Raw genomic sequence first — 17,543 nt, 5'->3', positions numbered from 1 at the left:
GCGGCCGCGGGGCCGCCCCGCTGAGCGCCCCCCCGGCGAGGGGCGGCCCCGGCACCGCCGCGCCCGCTCCGGGGCGGGCTCCGGCAGCGGGGGAGCAGCGGCGCCGCTTCGCCCCGAGCAGCCCGAGCCGGATCCCCGGGGCCCCCCCGGCTCCCCCGGGCCTCCTCCCCGTCCCGGAGCCCCGGCCGGAGCGGGAGGATGTCGGGCAGCACGGCGAGGAAGGTGCAGCCCTTCACCATCAGCACCAAGCTCTCCCTGCCCAAGTGCGCCGCCGATTTCGCAGCCGACGCCTGCCCCGGCATCGCCCTCGCCTCGGCGCTGGACAACCACCGGGGCCTCCGGAGAGACCTCAACCAGCGCATCTCCCTCTACCTGGCCCAGGCCAGGGGGGGTCCCGCCGGGCCCCCCGGCCAGCCCCGCCGCGGGGAGGAAGGCGGCGAGGAGGAGAGGCTGAGCCGGGGCTCCCTGGCGCGCTCCATCAAGAAGATCACGCTCTCCAACTGGCACGGGGAGGCCGGCTCCGGGGATGCGGGGGGGTCCGGGGACCCCGGCCGGGCTGGCGGGGAGAGGAACCACAACAACAACAACAGCAGGACGGGGAAGGCTCAGTTCAAGGTAAGCGCTCCCCTCGCACCCCGCTCCCCGTCCCGCTTCGGGGCCGGCTCCTGGATCAGCTCCTGCGGCGGGAGGGCTGCGGGGTGCTTGAGGGCGAGCTGGGGACGGGCCAGCCCGGGGCGAACGTGGGGTGGGAAAGCTTGGCCCCACGGCCCGAGCCCTGGGGGGCTCAGCCCTTCGGATGCTTGCGGTTTGCGCGGTTGCGTGCTGGGAGCTGGGAACTCGCCCCCCGCTCTTTTACCAGAGGGGAAACCGAGGCTGGGAGAAGGGAAGTGACTCACGAAGGGCCGCGCGGTGAGGCAGAGCCAGGACAAGGCTCCTGCCCGCCCGGCCCCCGCCACGGCTGGGAGCAGGACCCGGGAGCCCTGGCAGCCTGCCCTCCACGTTTCGGCACCGGCGGACGCCCCGAGAGACCCCCTGTGCGGCAGGGATGGGGAGCGGGGCGGCTCGGAGACCCCGCCAGGATCTCCTTGTGCTTTAACCCCGACCCGCAGCAGCTGGTTTCGCAGCGGGGTAGCGCCGGGGAGAGCCGTGCAGCCGGCTGCCAAAACCCTCTTCTTCATTGCCAATAAAGGCCAGGCGCAGCCTCGCAAGAGCCGCCGGGCCCTTCAGCACGCAGGCAGCTCCTCATGGCATGAGCCTGCGCAGCCCGAGGGGCATCAGCATGAGGGCTCCCCTCGTTTGTACAAGGCAGGGCCCTGCGCTCACCCCGGAGGTGCTGTTTGGGGTGCAGGACGGTGCCAGGATCGGCCCTCGCTGTCTGCACGGCGTGGGGGGGGTGGAGCTGGGAGGGAGGCTGCAAGATGGAGCTCAGGGAGGCAGGGAGAGAGCCAGGGCACCGGGCAAGCGGCGTGCGGCGCGGGGTGGCAGCCGGAGGAGGGCAGGGAGAGCTGTCCCCCGGGAGGCTGGAGGGCAGGCACGGCAGCTTGCCGGGGCTCTCCCAAGCCTGCCCCGCGGCCCCCACCAGCCCAGCCCCGGCCTCGGCTCTGCTGCGAGCTCCCAGCCCTGCGGGAGGCCGGGACCTCCGACGGGACGAGCACAATGCAGCCGCAGCCTGGAAGGGTTCTGGCACCGCTCCTTTTGCTCGCGTGAAGTCATTGGCACCTACCCTTCTAAGGGACTGCGGTGAGCGTGTGTGCCGTGTTAGTTTTGCTTTTAGCGAGGGGCAGAAACCTCCTCAGAGGAGGCAGCTGAGGCCGCTGCGCTCGTTCCACGTGTGGCTGTGAAGGCTGTGTTCCTGCCGGCGGCCGTGACCTCGTGGGCACCGAGGAAGAAGTTTTTCCTCTGATCCCTAGCCGCCAGCCAAGAAGACGTGTGTGTGTGTGTGTGTGTGTTCGCGTGCAGATGCACACGTGTGTGAGGCCAGGAGCGTGAGCCTTTGCACCTCTGCTTCGCGTGGGAGGCACCGCTCCCTCTCGGCAGCCTTCAGCCTCCAAGGGCAGCGAGAGGAAGGGTTTGTTCCGCCCGAGCGAGGACCCAGCTCCGGCCAGAGGGACCGGCCCCAGTGCGGGAAGGATGAAGTCATCCCTGTGCCGCCAGCACTGTTTTCCTGCCGCCGGCGGGGCGCGGGACGGGGCCCTAAATAAAGCTCCCCCGTCACCTGCGGGCACGGCTCCCGCGGCTGGGTGCGGGGGGCTCGCGGGCTGCAGCCAGCCTGGGACACCGCTGCCTACCAGAGGGGCTTCATGGGGTCCTGAATGGCATCTGATGGGCGTAGAGGGTCAGAGGGACTGCCCTTGAGCACGGTCCAAGCGATCCCACGCGCTTCTTGCCCTGGGCTCGGGCCGTGTGGAGGCTAAGGTAATGCGGAGTTCATCCCGGGCCTCCTCGCCGTGCCTGGCCTGCCTTCCTCCTGCCTCTCCTGCTCACACCCCGGCCCCTCCATCCCGCAGGAGCCCTTCCCTGTGAGTCAGCCACCCTCTTAACTCTTGCCTCCCGGCCCCGCCGGCTTCAGGTGCCGGCAGCCCACGGGGCTCACATTTTCCTCTGCCCTGTAGCAGCGGAGGAGGCTGGGGACGCCAAGCCTGCCCACCGTGAGAGCGGGCTTGCACTGCCAGCAGCCGGTGGATGGGTTTTTTGCTGGTTTTGGAGTCGAATCAAGAGGAAAAAAGAAAAAAAAAAATGCGTGTGTGTGGAAGCTAAAATGAAGACAGCACCAAGCAAAGCAGCTTCGGAAGCTCTCGCCTGCAAGCAGGGGCTGTGGCTGCTGCAGGGGGGTGTGCAGGAGCGCTGCCAGGCTCTCTGCCGCTGGCACCCACCTCCTGCGGCCGCTCAGCTGCTGCCAGGCTGACGGGGCTGCGCCTTCCCCGCCTCTAGGTCTATCTCAGGAAGGATGTGGACGTGGAGGACGACAAGCAGGAGGCTGGGAGCCCCCAGGCCGGCGGTTTCTGCTCCCCGGTGGACAGAGGTTCCCCCTTCGAGGCGGTACGTCCCTGCGCACGCTGCTGGGAAGGGGTGTCCAAGGGGTTGGGGATGGGCAAATGGGGCTGGGGGGTTGCTGCCGAGGAGCACGGAGCCCAGAGGTGCATGCGGGCATCTGCCGAAAACGGGGTGCATCTATCGCCAGGGGGCACAGGGGCTGGGGTTTAGGGCTTGCAGGGGGCTGGGTTACGGGCTCTTCCAGCACTGGCTGTGTCAAGAGGCTGAGGATGACGGAGTCGCAGGAGGGCCTGAGAATCTGTGTTGCTATTTAAAAAAGCAGGAAAAAAAAAAAAAAGAGGAGAAAAAAAAAAAAAGATTTCTCTAGTTCTTGTGGTTAGGCAGAGAGGCTTTGAAAAGCGACTCCCATGTCATCAGCGGGGCAGCGCATGCCAGAGTGGTTAGAGAGCCTGAAGCTCGCCCGAATCCTGCAGCTCTGCACCCAGGAGGTAACACCCTGGCATGCGTGGGTGCGCCGAGCCCCCCCCAGGACTGCTGCCCCGTGCCAGGAGCCTGCCCGGAGGCGACTGGGGGCTCTGCACCCCTGGCTGGGCTCAGGGCTCGGCCTGGGGGAGGTTTCTCCAGCAGGGCTGAGCTGGTGCCCGGGGGCTGCTCCTGCCTCGAGCTGGGGCACAACGAGCTCAGCTCTGGCTTGGGGTGGCCCCAGCTTCGAAAGCAGCCGCTGCGGTGCCCGGATTTGGGGCCAGGGGGAAGCTCGGTCCCCGGGGGCAGCAGGGCCCCGTGCTGGGAACGAGCGCCTGGGAGAGGCCGCGCTCCCCCCGGGCTCCGTGCAGCTGGGCCCAGGGCTGCGCTTGGAGGGGGGCCAGCTCCTTGTGCTGGCTGACCTTCGCCGTCGCCCCCGGCAGAGCTGGAGCCCTGACAGAGCATTTCGTCAGCGCCGCCCGCCCGCGAGGCCGAGCCCCGGGGGCGATGCCGCGCTTCTCCCCCCGCCGCCACCGCTCGCTTGGGCTGGGGGTCTCCCTGGGTCGCTCTGCGCCCTTCTGTCCCCCACGGGGTGACCCAGGAGCACCCCGAGGGTGACACCGAGCGAACACCGTGGGCATGTACACTCCTTGAAACCCCCAGATGGCACAGGGACAAGCCGGGGTGCTGGGAGCGACCCGGGGCTGAGGGGCGGCCTGGCCAGCCCCCTGCAGGCTGCGCCTGGGGATGGGGTGAGCGCGCTCCAAATATGTCAGCAAAGCAACAGGATGAGGGACGGGGCAGGCTGGCGTAGTTTAGTTGGGCCTCCAAAACTCGCTCTCCCCTGGGGACAGCAGGGAGGGCTCCCCGGGGTGACACGCTGACCTCCCCGCCTCTGCCCCCCCCAGCTGGCACCCCACAAAGAGAGCCCCAGGAGCAAGGAGCCGGCGGCCCCGAGAAGCGTTGGGCGAAGTGTCGCGGGAGCACCCACCCTCCTCGACCCGAGCCCCCTGCTCGCACAGTTCAACCGGGAGATGCTGCAGGTGAGCCCGCCCGGGGGGCGCAGGGGGAACAGGGCCGGGTCCGGCCGCCTTCCGCGCGGGCTGCGGGTGGGGTGCGCCGCGGGGAGGGCTGCGCGGCCGGCCTCGAGCGGAGCCATTGTTGCGGCGTGAGATCATCTTTGGCCGCCTCCGCCTGGCTGTCAGCCCCGGGGAGAGGGGGTCAGCCCGCACCGGGGCCCCGCTTCCTCCCCACGTGCACGCTCGCCTCCCGCCCCCGGTCCTCCTCCTCCTCCTCTTCCTCCTCCTCCTGCTTTCCCTCGCCCGCTGCATGGGAACAGGGCGGCGGAGAGAGGGGTTGGGGCAGGGAGGAGAGAAGGGAGATGCTGCTCGCCTTCCCGTCACCGCCGGCTCCTTCACCAGCCCCATGGTGCCCGGGGGGGTTTGGGCAGCCCCCCAGCCTCTCAATGCCATGTCCTCGGTGGGGTCTGGCGGAGGCGTCCGTCCACACGGCTCTTCCCACACCGCAGGCGGAGGGCTGGGTGCGAGGCAAGCTGCGGGACCTGAAGGACGGCTGCGACCTGCAGGGCTGGGAGCAGGTGGCCCAGACCCTGCAGAGGGAGATGAAGGACTTCGAGAACACCCTGATCAAGCTCAGCCAGGTGAGGCCGGGCTGCGGCGCTCACCCCGTGGAGCCCCCCCGGGCTCTTTGCGAGCCCCCCGTGACCGATGGGGTCCCTCGCCCCGCAGATGGGCGAGCAGCTGACGTGCAGGCCGAGCCCCGGCGCCGAGGCGGTGCGGAGGCAGCTGCAGGCCCTGCGGGAGCAGTGGCAGCTCCTGAAGCAGACGGCCGCCAGCCAGAGCCGGGCCCTGGGCGGGCTGCGCAGCCTGCAGGACTTCAGCAGGAAGGCGGAGCGGCTCGAGGCCTGGATCCGCCACAAGGTGCGGGCAGCGGGCGGCAGGCAGCGTGCCCCGGGGGCGGGCTGCCACGTCCCCCCCCCTTGCTCACAGCCTCCCCCTGTCCCAGGAGGAGAAGCCCTGCCTGGCGGCCCTCCTGCAGGAAAGCCCGGACAAGATCCAGCTCACCCGCCGCATCCTCGACTTGAAGCAGGTGGGGGGAGCTCGGCCTCCATCCCCTCCCTCTTACGGCTTGGGATGTGGCAGGCTGGCCCTTGCCCACCCAAGCTGCTCTCCGAAACCCAACCAGTGCCCCCAGGGCTGGGGCACGGCTCAGGTGCGAGGTCTCGGAGAGCGCGGCCGGAGGGATGGACGGTGGGTGCTGATTTCTGCCTCTGCTCGGCTCAGGAGGAGCAGCACTTCCAGAGCCTGCACGAGGAGCTCAACAGCCTGGCTCAGAAGCTGGAGAAACAAGGCAAAAGCGAGAGCAGGAGCGTCTCTGCCCGGCGCAAGCACCTCAACAAAATGTGAGCGGAGGCAGCGGGGCGATGAAGCAGGGGCCTGCAGCTGGCATAGGGCAGCGCTGCGACACGAGCCGCCCTTCACCTCTGCAATTCCCTCTGCGCAGGTGGCTGCGGCTGCAGGGCACCCTGAAGGAGCATCACGAGGCTCTGCAGCTGGCCCTGGAGGTCGCTGCCTTCCTCCAGCAAGCGGATGCCCTGCTGGGTGCCATCCACGCCAAGGTACCAGCCTCGCACAGCCCTGTGCAGAGCATAATTGTGGGGGGGGAGCACCCCGCTCTCGTCCCCTGCGTGGAGGCTGCCGCGGATGGAGCGTCCTCAGGGTGTGAGAGCTGGGGGGCAGAGCCCAGCGTGGGGTGGGGAGACACAGAGCGGCAAATGTAGCTTGGCTGGAGGGACATGCACACGCCAGAGCTGAGGGCAGGGTCTTGTCCCCCTCCCCGCACTGACTGCGGCTTCTTCTTACAGTGGAGGAGCGTCTGCGGTGTGGGGAAGCAAGGGGAGGCCGAGGCAAGCCGGGATCGGGATGTCAGGGACATAGCCAGCCAGGTGATGGTAAGTGCAGGTGTCGGCCTCGTCCTCTGAGCCGTGGGAGCATCCTGGGGGACTGGGGGGCTTGCGTGCCTCGTGGGGTCAGCGCTGGCACCAGTGGCGCTGGGGGCTCGGTGTGCACCCCACATCCACCGTGTGCAGCTCGTCCCCTGCCGGCCCTGCCACCGCTCCCCTGTCCTGCAGATGCTGGACGTGACCGTGTCGCAGCTCCTCAGCCTGCAGCCCAGCCTGGCAGCCCGAGTCACCCCCAAGCACCGAGACGTGAAGGAGAGCTGGGCCCAGCTCCAGCAGGCGCTGAGGTAGGGCAGCCCCCAGCCCTGCTCCCCTGAGGCCTGGAGCAGCTGGTGGTGGCTGCATCTGGCTGTGGAAAGAAGGGGTTTGGGTTTGCAGCTTAGCCCCGGGGTCTGGGCTCCTTGGTCAGGTTCATGGTGCCGTGACCTTAGAGGGTTCCCTCCTTTTTCCATGCCTTGATCTCCTCTGGAAAACAGGGGGTGATCTGGACCATGAAAAGTGAGCTTTAGGGGCTCTCTTTTCTCCATCCTCTGCCCCCCCCTGCACCTCCTTTCACTCCCTGCCCCTTTCCAGGACCGAGAAGGCTCCAGCACTGGCTCTGGGAAGTGGTTTCCCAGGGGGAGAAGCTGTGGCTGCAAACACTGAGCCCCACAGAGATGGCAGCAGGCGGGAGCCGGTGGGGAAGGACGCAGGAGACAAGCAGAAGAGAGATCCCGGCAGCAGCATGGTGAGCACGGCAGCTCAGCCCTGCCTCCCCCCGGCCTCTCCAGGGCCTCCATGGTAGGAAGCCGGCCGAGCTTGTGGGAATCTGGTCGTTGGCCAAAGCCCAAGCCCGGCGCTCTGCCGTGGCTCAGATACAGCGAGCCGCAGCAACGAGCCCCGTGACCGGCCCACGGCAAAGCAAAGCACGTTTGGGGCCGGGCAGAGGAGACATGGGAGCCTTGGTGCTGCAGGTGCAGAAGGACGTGTCGAGGAGGACGGCGGAGCACATGCGAGGCGAGGAGAGCAGCCCCGGCTCTCCGGCAGCGGGAGGAGACAGCAGGAGGTACGGGCTCGCGGAGGTGGCTCTCAGGAGTGGGACGGAGTGGGGGTCCCCGTGGCTGACCGTCCCCCTCTCCGCAGGAGGAGGAGGGGTCCTGGAGAGGTGGAGGCTGAGAGGGGCACGCGGCCCCCCGAGGCCCAGGCGCAGGATGTCTGCCAAGTGGCAAGCACGGTAACGTCTCCCCGAGAGCCCAGGCGTGTCCCCCTGCCCCTTCGCTCCCAGACCATCCGTAGTGGGGTCTCCCTTTCCCACTCCCCATTAATTGTGGGTGCACGTGTCCCCGTGCTCCTCAGCAGGCTGCATCCCCGCTCAAGGAGAGCGTGGCTCATGGCAGCCACCCAGCTCCCGTGGGGGACGCAGAGAGCTGGGAAGGGCAGGGTCCAGCATGGCTGTGCCCCTGGTGAGCCCCCTCTAGCGTGGGGACACGGGGCAGGACCCATCCTGAGCGCTGTCCCTGCCTCCAGGAGGGGCAGGAGGCGGCGGGCGCGGGGAGCCCCCAGGTGGACGCCATGCTGCGGGAGCTGGGCGAGCTGTGGGAGGACCTGCAGAGGAAGCACCAGGAGAACGGCGCCGTGCTGCGGGAAATCGATAAGGTGAGTGACCGGCATCACCCGCACGTTGCTCCAGCAGTGCCGCGGCCACCCGATGTCTGGCCACCAGCCTGGCTCCTGCAACCCTGCGTGGCTGGAAGCCGGGGCGATGGGGCCGGTCCCACCTCCCCGCTGTCCCCGCAGGCACTGAGGCTGGTGGGGGAGCTGGACCGCGCCGAGCGGTGGTTGCAAGCCGTGGCCGGGTCGCTCTCGGAGCCAGCCGCCATGAGGAGCCCCGCGGAGCTGCGCAGGGACCTGGAGGGGACGGGCCAGCTGGAGAGGCAGCTCCTGCTGTGCGGCATCAAGCTCCAGGCGCTGCGGGAGGAGGCGGCGGGCGAGACGCCCGCAGAGCACGAGGGAGCGAGGAAGATGCAGAGGAAGGTGGAGATGGTGGAGGAGAAGTGAGTAGCAGGGGAGGCTGCCTCCTCTCCGGTCCCTGGGTACACAGGGAGGAGGATGTTCCACCCAAGGAGGTGCAGGGGGCCCCGGTGTCCCTGACGGACGCCTGTCCCCGTAGGTTGGCACAGGTGCAGGCAGCCCTGCGGCGCCGAGCCGCCGACCTGCGTGACTCCCTGGTGCTGTCCGAGTTCCTGCAGAACCTGCAAGAGGAGGAGGCGCGGAGCCGGCAGGGATCCGGGGAGGTGAGCAGCGGGGATGGGAGCCCTTTGGGATTGCCCAGCAGCTGGGGCCGGCCCAAGGGTTGGTCTGAGGCTTGCAGGGGGGCTGCCCCTCTCCATCCTGGATGCTTTGGGGGTTGCTCCGCATCTCTCTCACGCCCGATGTCTCTGTTGGCTTCAGCCAGGGAGCGGGCATTGTGGCTCGCAGGGGGCTTTTCCCCTGCTCTCGGCCCAGGCTGAGGACAGCAAGGAGGTGAGCAGCCCCTTGGGAGAGCTGCAGGAGGCCGTGGAGATGCTGAACGACGCGGTGAAGGAGCGGGAGCGAGTCATGGAGGTGGCGGCGGAGACGGAGAGCCTGGAGCGCCTGGTAGGGGACGGGGACACGGGGCTTCAGGGACGCAACCCGGGTGGCCCACACACAGCTGCACGTGCCGCTTGGCTGGGAGGGATCCCACGGCGGGGCTCATCTCTGCCCGCCCTTCCTCCCGCCCAGGTGGCAGAGGTGTCCCCGCGCCTGGAGGCCCTTCGGTGCAGCGCCGAGGCCCTGGCTCGTGACACCGCCCAAGCGGAGAGCGGCTTCACCACGGTGAAGAGCGAGAAGGACCTCCCGGGGCTGCAGGGCTTGCAGAGCCGGCAGCAGGAGATGGAGGTGAGCCCCGGGGAGCCCCGCAGCCAGCCGGGCACGTGGCGGGGAGGTGTCCGGGCAGGATGGGGCCATCCCGGGGAGGCGCTGGCCCCCGGGGGCCCAGGTGTCGTAAGCCTTGGCGCGCTGCGGCGTCTGGGCTGGAATTTTCCAGCCCGGGCCAGGGAAGGGGAGAAGAGCTTGCGTCAGCTCCCGTGTGCCAGCGCCCGGCTGCCAGCACCTCGCTCATCTTTCCGCCGGCGGGCTGGTGACTCAGGCGGGCAGAGCAAGCGGGTGGGGAAACCGCACGGAGAAAACTCTGCCTCGCCATGTCACCCTCAGCATCCTGAGCCTTTTTTTTTTTTTTTACCCTTCTGGTCTTCAGCGTGCGGTATCGGAGACCCTGCAGGGGCAGCTGGAGGAGCTGGAGCGGGCAGCTGCCCGCTTGCAAGAGCTCTGCCCTGCTCGCCTGTGCCCCGTCGGCCGGGAGGTGCAGGACACGCTGCGGGCGTGGGCAGGGCTGCGGGAGCTGCTGCGGCAGACCCGTGCCCACGTGCAGCAGGCCGGCCGGCTGCGGCACTTCTTCAGGGATTACCTGGCCATGATGTAAGTGGTGATGAGCCGACGGGGTTGTCTCTGCGGCGGGGGAGCTGCTGGGAGCGTGGCGTTCCCGGAGCTGGGGATGCTCACACGTTACGTGGGCAGTGCTGGAGCTGGGAGCAGCTGGAGCCTGAAATGAGGGGCTGTGCCCGGTCTGGACGCACACAGCAGCCTGCTCAGGCCAGCCCCTGAGGGCTGCAAGGCCTTGCTTGAAGCCACCCCATCACCAAGACATCCCAAAGATGGTGCCAGCACAGGGATGGATGTCGGGGGGGACCTCAGGCCCTGCACAGCCGTCAGGGCCAAAGGGCATCTTGGCATCCCCGAGGAGCCACATCCTGTGGGAGATGAGGGCAGGTTGGGAATGGCTTCCCTGGGTTGTCCCTGAGCTCGTCCTTCGTGTGCCCTCAGCTCCTGGACGGAAGACACGCGGGCTCAGATCTTCTCCGAAAGCCCGAGCAGCCACGGCTTCCTGGAGACTCAGTGTGAGGAGCTGGAAAAGAAGATCGAGGGCAAGCTGAAGGAGTTTGAGGAGCTGGCGGCGGCGGGGCAGCAGCTGGTGTCGGAGGAGCACTACCTGAGCGCCACGGTAAGCGGCAGAGAGCCAGGACGGGGGAGCCACCCTCGGCATCCCACGGGAATCCTGCAGGGACGGTCCCTGGAGGATAGAGCGGGCGGTGGGCACGGAGCCTGGCGAGCGGCACGGGGCCCTGGGGCCCGGGGTCCTGGCGAGCCACCCAGCATCTCCGTCCCTCCAGATCCAGGAGCGCCTGGAGGAGCTGCAGAGCATGCTGGGCTGGGTGCTGGTGCGCTGGCGAGCGCAGAGGCACCAGCGGGACGCCGGGAGCAAGCAGGAGGAGAGGAGGGACCCCGAGAGCCCCTTGAGAGCATCCCCTGCCGGCCAGGTGAGTACCCAGCTGCGCTGAGAGCGCTGATGGAGCAGGCGGCGCACGAGTAGACGGGGGACGTGCCACGCCTGTGTGGTGACACCCCTGGGACACTCAGGCAGGACGAAAGGAGGACTGTCCTGACAAAGTGCAGCCCGTCCTTCACCTCCCCTCCTGTCTCATTCCCCAGGAGCAGCGTGCCCCATGTGCTCAGGAGAGCATCCTCAGCCCAGCGAGGTGCACTCCCTGCTCCCCCCCCGTGCCCGCACAAGGACCAGAGCCGCGGGTGCCGGCGGGAGCGGCGGTCTCCCCTCCAGCATCACCTCTCTCAGACACCCCGTCGGGAGGGGAGCGGGGCTGGGGGGACCCCAGCATCTCAGGAAGCCCCGAACAGGCTCTGGCCTGGGATCCCTCTGAGACCTCCATGCTGCTGCTGCCGCCGCGGGGCCCCGGCGGGCTGGGGGGCACGGTCAACCTGATCCTGAGCATCGGCAAGAAGGGCGAGAAGAAGAAGGTGCAGATAGAGGAGGCACCGCGGACGGTACGTGGGGCTGGGCGGGGGGCTTGTAGGGCTCCTGGGTGTCCTCCGTGGTGGCACCCAGCCGGGCTGTCCCCAGGCGAGCTGCCTGGCCTGCGTAAGTCTCTGCTGGATGTCGAGCGACTCCCGAGGGCTAAGGACCAGCTTGTGCCACCCCTTTCCTGCACTTCCCTGGCTGCAGCTCCTCACCCCCGCGCACCCAACACCCCTCTCTGTCTCTCTCTCCCCCTGCTCAGCTCCCTGCCACTAAACCCTCAGGCTGTAAAAACTTTTGGAAGCGTTGCCAGGGGCTTGTAGGAAACACTTGGGGTAGTTTAAAGCGAAAGAGAAAGCCGCCTCGCCAGCCGGCGGAAGAGGTAACAGCCCGGGGAGGAGGCCGCATGCGGGGCGGAGTGGCTGCATGGTGTGAACCCGCCTGCTCCAGACCCGCGCTGGGGGGCAGCCCCAAGGGACAGGAGGTGCTCTTCCAGCTCCTCCAGGCAGGGCCCGTTTCGAGGGCTGGGGATGGGGAAGAGCACAGCCCTTGGGGTGCTGGGCGAAGCGTTTTCAGGAGCCGGGGGTCACCCCTCCCCGCCCCTCTGTGCCTGCAGGTGCTGCTGGAGGAGAGCTACGGGGAAAAGGCCAGGAAAAGCGCCGGCACGCCGCAGCCAGCAAAGCGGGCGCCTGCCGCGTCCTGCCGCCCGCCGGCACCCAGCTCCGGCACGCCGGCCGCCTCCCACACCCTGCCCAAGGCCGGCGCCGGCTCCCTCTTCAACAGCCTGCAGAGGAGGGAGCGGGCGAGGGCCGAGCAGGCGCGGCTGCTGACGCTGCAGGGGATCATGGGCGCCAGCTCCCTGCAGCCCCTGCCCGAGGAGCGGCATGGCCCCAGCAACACGTGGCCTCTCAAGTGCGGCTGGAGGAAGGCGGCGGGGACCCCCGCCCCCCCGCTCGGGGAGCTGCTGCTCTACGTGAAGAACCCCCTGGTGCGGGACATCGACGCCGAGTGCGGGGCGGCCCCCCGGCACCCCAAACCTCGCCGTGATCCCCCTGGAGCCACGCTTCGCCAGGGGCTGAAGGCCACGTGCCCACACCTTTCCCTGGGCTCCGTGCTCAGCCTGGAGCTGCCCAAGGATGTGGCAGTGCTGGGGCGCCTCCGAGACGCGGCACCGCCGGAGGAGGAGGAGGAAGAGAGGAAGGGCAGGGGGGTGAGGTGGTGGGAGCCCCCCAGAGAGGCCGGGCGGCAGGAGGACACGGGCGGGCACAGTCCCCGGCAGCCCGGCGATGACCTGGGGGTGTCCCCCAAAGCCGAGCGAGGAACGTGGTTTGAAGAGGTGAGCTTCAACCCCAGCTACGGCCGGCACAAGGCGCGGGGCCCGGAGGCCGCCCGCAGCGCCGGGGAGGAGCGCAGGAGCCCGCGGCACCCCGCCAGCACCAGCCAACACCTCCCGGACTCGAGGCCGGGCCGGCCGCCCCACATCAGCGTGCTGCACGAGCAGCTCGGCCGCGAGCGGGACGTGCTGGCCGCCCGCCTGGGCCAGGACAGCAGCCCCGGTGCCGCCTGCAGGGCCAGGCACCGCGAAGCCGCTCGGCTGGAGATGGGGACGTCCCCCACCGGCACCCCGGTCAGGGCAGGAGCCGTCTCCGGTGTTGCCCATGCTCAGCACCCACCCAGCAGCGCCCAGCCTGGGGGGTCCCCGGCTTCCCCCGTCGCTCCCACCCAGCTCTCCATCTTCGAGTGGGCGCTGGGGTCCCCGCAGCCCCCCAGCCCGGCGCCGGGTGCCGGGGAGGTTTGCCACCCTGCCCACGGGCAGTTCGAGGAGGAGGAGGAGGAGCTGCAGGCCATCTGGGACGGGGCGGGCGAGCGGCGAGCGCCCAGCCACCCGCCGGGGAGCCCCCCCAGCTCCGACACCGCCGGCGGGCCCCTCATCCTCTCGGCGGCCAACAACATGCTGGTGGCCAAGTTCACCCTCCCCACCGCCGCCCGGATCCTGCACAGCCCGGCGGGAGGGAAGGGGCACGGAGGCAGCCCCCACGGGCACGGGGCAGCCCCCTGCGTGGAGGAGACGGTGTCCGCGGCCCCCTCGGACAGCCCCGGTATGTGGGATCGGCGGAGGCATCGGGAAGAGGAGAGAGAGTGCAGCCAGGTCAGTGCCACGGCTGGGGGCTCTCCCTCGGGGTTGGCGGGGTAGCGGGGTGCCCTAGGTGATTCTGGGGACCCTGAGGGGTGAGGTGATGCTCACGCGCTCCAGCTGGGGATGTGGGGAAGAGCGAGGGGCTGAATTCGGGAGTGCCAGCTGCACGGTGCTCCCCTACCAGTGCTCAGCCTTAGCAAGGCAGCACTTGACCCTAAAAAAAAAGGGCGCCCTGATGTAATTCAGCCCCAGTCGTCCCATTTGGTGTCGCCCACTGGTGGGGGTCAGACAAAGCCCACGTGCCCTGGGGCTGATCTGGGGCTCCTTCCCTCACCTGCTGTCTGCTTGCAGGCTCCTGCTGGTAAAACGGAGTTTCAGATGATGGAGGGGACGCTGGAAAGGAAGCACGTGCTGCAGACGGGAGGGAGGAAGGTACGGTCAGTCGCCTTCAGGACCGGGGTGCTGGGCCATGGGGGCTGCTGGAGTGGGGGGCAGTGAGCAGACTCCTCCGTGCACCCCAGCCTCCTGACAGCTGCGGGGCACGGGGACTGCGGGAAGGACCCCGATGGTCCTAATAGTGGCACCCCATAGCATCTCACGGATGCTGGCCCCGCCGCGTGCACAGAGCCCCCCCAGGGCTGCAGGTGGCCGGGGGGCACTGCACCTCGTCCAAACCCCTTCACCCACCATCCCCTGTGTCACTGCTGTCCCCTGCTCGTGTCCCGCAGGCGAGCTGCCGCGCCTGGGGCCTCTTCCACGCCGTGCTGATGAGGCAGACGCTGTGCTTCTACCAGGACCGGAGGGACAGCCTCAAGGTACGGTGCCTTGAGGGGGGGCTGTGTACGGGGGGTCCCTGTGGCCGGCTGGGGAAGGGGGAACTGCAAACCCTGCGGTGGTTTTTGCTCTTCCCTGTGCTGCAGAGCTCCGTGGTGGCCCTTCCCCTCAATCTGGCCGGGGCCGTCTGCACCCCGGACACCGAGTACACCAAAAAGACCAACTGCTTCAGGCTGCAGTGAGTACCCCCGGCCCGGCCCCCGGGAGATGAGGATTCACCTACAAGCCACGCTTTTCTTGCTGCTGACCTCTTCTTCCCCTGGCAGGCTGCGGGATGGCTCCGAGTACCTCCTGCGGGCCCCATCACAGCCCCTGATGAACGAATGGGTCTCCAAGCTGCAGCAAAACTCAGGTGAGCAGCCCCTGGTGTGGGCAGGGTGGAGCAGGCACCTCTGTGTTGCAGCCCCTCTGGAGGTGGGTGTGGGACGGATGAGCCGAAGCACGGCCTCGCCTCTGATTTGTGCAGGCTCCTGACCTGCCTCGGGAGCTGTGCTTCTCTGCCAGCAGGATTTGGAGGCTTTGTTTTCGCACCGCGCACACAGTTAGAAATCGGGAATAACAGGGCTGACGTCAGCCGAGGCTCAGCAGCAAAAAAGCCAGCCTCGGGAAGATGATAAATGGGCTCTGGTCTTCCCGTGCCCTTCGTCTTCCATTCCCGTGGGGCCTGGGAGCCCCTTCCAGGCGAGGAGATCTGCCAGAGCAGCATCTCCCCACTGCCACCGCCGTTCCCCGGGGGGCTCGGGCTGTGCATCCCGGGCTGCTTTGCAGGAGCCAGCGCAGCCCCTGCAGCCGGTGGCCATGGGTGGTCACCCCGCGGGCTCTCTGGGGTGTCCCGTGTGCCCCCCCGTGCTGCAGCGTGCCTCTCTGCCCCTGTGCCCAGGTTTCCCCGAAGTGGATTACTTCCAGGCGGCCGCGCAGTGCGTCGAGGGTGCCAGCGCTGCCGGGGGGTGAGTAGCCAGGGGGGGCTACCCTCTCACCGCCTCGGGTGGCCCACAGCAGGCGGTGGGGTGCCACGAGGCACTTTCCCACACGGAGGGGATGGGTACCAGCCTCTTCTTCCACGTGGCCCTTGCGCTGAGGCTCTGCCCAAGCTCCGTCAGCCCGCAGCAAGCCGAGCTGTGCCTCTCTGCTACCTTCCAGCTTCGGCAAGGCGCCTGGCCCCGGCAGCTCCCACCTGCAGGGTCACCATCAGGCCGTGAGCGCCAAGAGCCAGGAGATCGTGGTGCTACCCCGCTCAAACGCCCGGCTGCAGCTGCCCCTGGACGCGCAGGACGGCCCCGCCGATGGCACGTCGGCAGCAGGTGACTTCCTCGCCTCCGGGCCCTGTGGGGTCTCCCCTACTTGCTGCCCAAATGCAGCCCCAGCGGGTGCTCTTGGGGTTGCTCTGCTCCTGCCCGAGCTCCGTGGCAGAGTGTGAGGCCGGGCTGTTTGGGAGGATGCAGGGCTGTCCTGGGGCGGCCTTGCCTTGTGTCATAGTGCCGTGCTGGCGTCTGCAGGATTGCCTTGGGGTCAAGGCAATCTGCTGGTGGAGGACGTATCCACCTGGGCATGTGTCCCTGTAACACCTCCTTGACCTGTCTCTGTTCTGCTTCAGAGGATGTCCGTGGGGCTGTCAGCCACGCAGCCGGGCCCAGGGAGCAGCAGTGGTCACCCAGGACATCCCCTGGGCTGTGGGACAACGGCTGCCCAGATGACGACGACTGCGGGCTGGTGGCCAACAAGCGGCGGTCCTACTCCTTCACCTCAGGTACGGTGGGGTCGGGGCACACGTGGCTGGGGCAGCCTTGTCCAGCAGCCCCATCGGGGCAGGAGGTGCTTCGCCTGCCGGTGTTTGTCCCGTTGGAGTGGTGGTGGCCACGGGGTGGGTCACCCATCCCACCAGGAGGCATCTCCCCCGCCTTGTGCCATCTCCCAGCGCCCTACAGGGTGGCTGTGCTCAGCCCCACAGCTACCAGTGAGAGGACAACGGCTTCTCTGGGCAAGCTCCTGGTTTTGCTGTCACAGCCAGGAGGTGGCACCAGCGCCCCTGTCCCCAGAGCCACCCGTGCGGTGCTGGTGCCCCCATCCCTGCGCCGCGGGCTGCAGCACCCCGTGCCCTGCTCGGGGAGGGCTCTGGGGGGGCTGGCAGCCTCTCACTGCTCCCTCCCGCAGCCACCTACCAGAAGATCACCCCCGTGGCCGTGCCCCAGGAGCCGCTGGAGGCCGGGAGCAGCTACTCGGTCACGCTGTACATCGGGGAGCAAGCGGCGGCCGTGCCCAGGGCGCGCTGCCACTCCTTCGTGGCGCGGCCGGGGAGCCCGCGGGACGCGCTGGGGGAGAAGCCCCCCGGCCCCCCCCGCCCCAAGAACAAGTCCGTCTTCAAGAAGTTCTTCGGCAAGAAGGAGTGAACCCCGGCCGAGGGGGAGGAAAGCCCCCGCCTGCCCGTGTTCCTCCTCTCGGGTGCCGTCCTCGCACCGTCTCCGCTGCCAGCACCAGCTCACCGCTCGCCGCCTGCCCGGGGGGGCTGCACTACACCCCCGCCTCCCCCTTCCCGCCCCCGGGCCTCCCCCCACACGCAGCACAGGCAGGGCCGGGGGCCTTTTTATTAAAAAACAGATCGACACGCGGTCTGGGAGCTTCTTCATCCAGCCCGCAGAGGGGCTCCCGAAGGTGGGTGGTGGTCATGTCAGAGGAGGGGGCTCCCGTGGCCGGGCTCGGTGCTGCTCGAGGGGAAGCCTGAGCCACCTGGCATCTCCCGAGGAGCTTGGTCCTGTGGTTTTCCCTGTTGTCCCCAGCCCAGCTCATCCCTCGTGGCACCTGGACCCCGTTTCCCTCACTTGCTCAGCCTCGAGCCTCGTGCTCGGTGCAGGATGGCCGCAGGCAGGCGCGTGCTGCATGCTGTGGTGACGGTCAGGGAGCGTGGCCAGACCCCGGGGGCTTCCCTGTCCCAAAATTTTGCAATAGCTTCGCCAGCCCGTGCTGGTGTCAGCCACTCTGGTTCCTGTCTGTGCCGGGAAGGGGAGGGAGCCCAAAGCCCCGTCCGGGTGTGCACCAGCCCTCAGGCAAAAAGGACAGGTCTGTGAGGACGCTCCCGGCAGGCTCCGAGGCTCAGCCTCTCCTCCGCAGGCACAGGATGGGGCTTAAAATAGCTGGGCTGGCTGCCGCCCAGATCCGCAGCAAGGGCTGCAAGCGCAGAAACACGAGTAGCGGGCACGGGGCTGCTCCCACCCCCCTGTGTCCCGCTGCAACCCCCAGCTGGGGACGGGGGCAGCGGTGTCACCCAGCGA

The 17,543-nt window shown here is 68.7% G+C and overlaps 1 protein-coding gene across 2 annotated transcripts; it reads left to right on the top strand.

The window, feature by feature from the left end:
• The first annotated feature begins 56 nt into the window (after positions 1–56).
• LOC106048216 (spectrin beta chain, non-erythrocytic 2-like) lies at positions 57–16,879 on the top strand. 2 transcript variants are annotated; one of them, XM_066993845.1, is made up of 32 exons: positions 57–615; positions 2,932–3,039; positions 4,365–4,499; positions 4,985–5,116; positions 5,205–5,396; positions 5,482–5,565; positions 5,760–5,878; positions 5,980–6,094; positions 6,341–6,427; positions 6,608–6,723; positions 7,010–7,163; positions 7,390–7,481; positions 7,559–7,649; positions 7,943–8,071; positions 8,213–8,469; positions 8,586–8,709; positions 8,867–9,052; positions 9,179–9,334; positions 9,693–9,913; positions 10,319–10,496; positions 10,666–10,812; positions 10,985–11,335; positions 11,569–11,688; positions 11,923–13,455; positions 13,795–13,875; positions 14,172–14,258; positions 14,364–14,455; positions 14,544–14,629; positions 15,158–15,224; positions 15,418–15,578; positions 15,872–16,024; positions 16,429–16,879. In XM_066993845.1, the coding sequence occupies exons 1-32, from the start codon at positions 199–201 to the stop codon at positions 16,662–16,664; spliced, it is 6,207 nt and encodes a 2,068-aa protein (XP_066849946.1). In that variant the 5' UTR covers positions 57–198; the 3' UTR covers positions 16,665–16,879. The 2 variants fall into 2 exon arrangements, with proteins under 2 accessions (XP_066849946.1, XP_066849947.1); XM_066993846.1 differs by lacking the exon at positions 11,569–11,688.
• The last annotated feature ends 664 nt before the right edge of the window (positions 16,880–17,543 follow it).

Source organism: Anser cygnoides, chromosome 3 (genome assembly GCF_040182565.1).
Source record: "Anser cygnoides isolate HZ-2024a breed goose chromosome 3, Taihu_goose_T2T_genome, whole genome shotgun sequence".
Taxonomy (NCBI): Eukaryota; Metazoa; Chordata; class Aves; order Anseriformes; family Anatidae; genus Anser; species Anser cygnoides.
The sequence above is the reverse complement of the archived record's forward strand: the minus strand, read 5'-3'. Positions and strand labels throughout refer to the sequence as shown.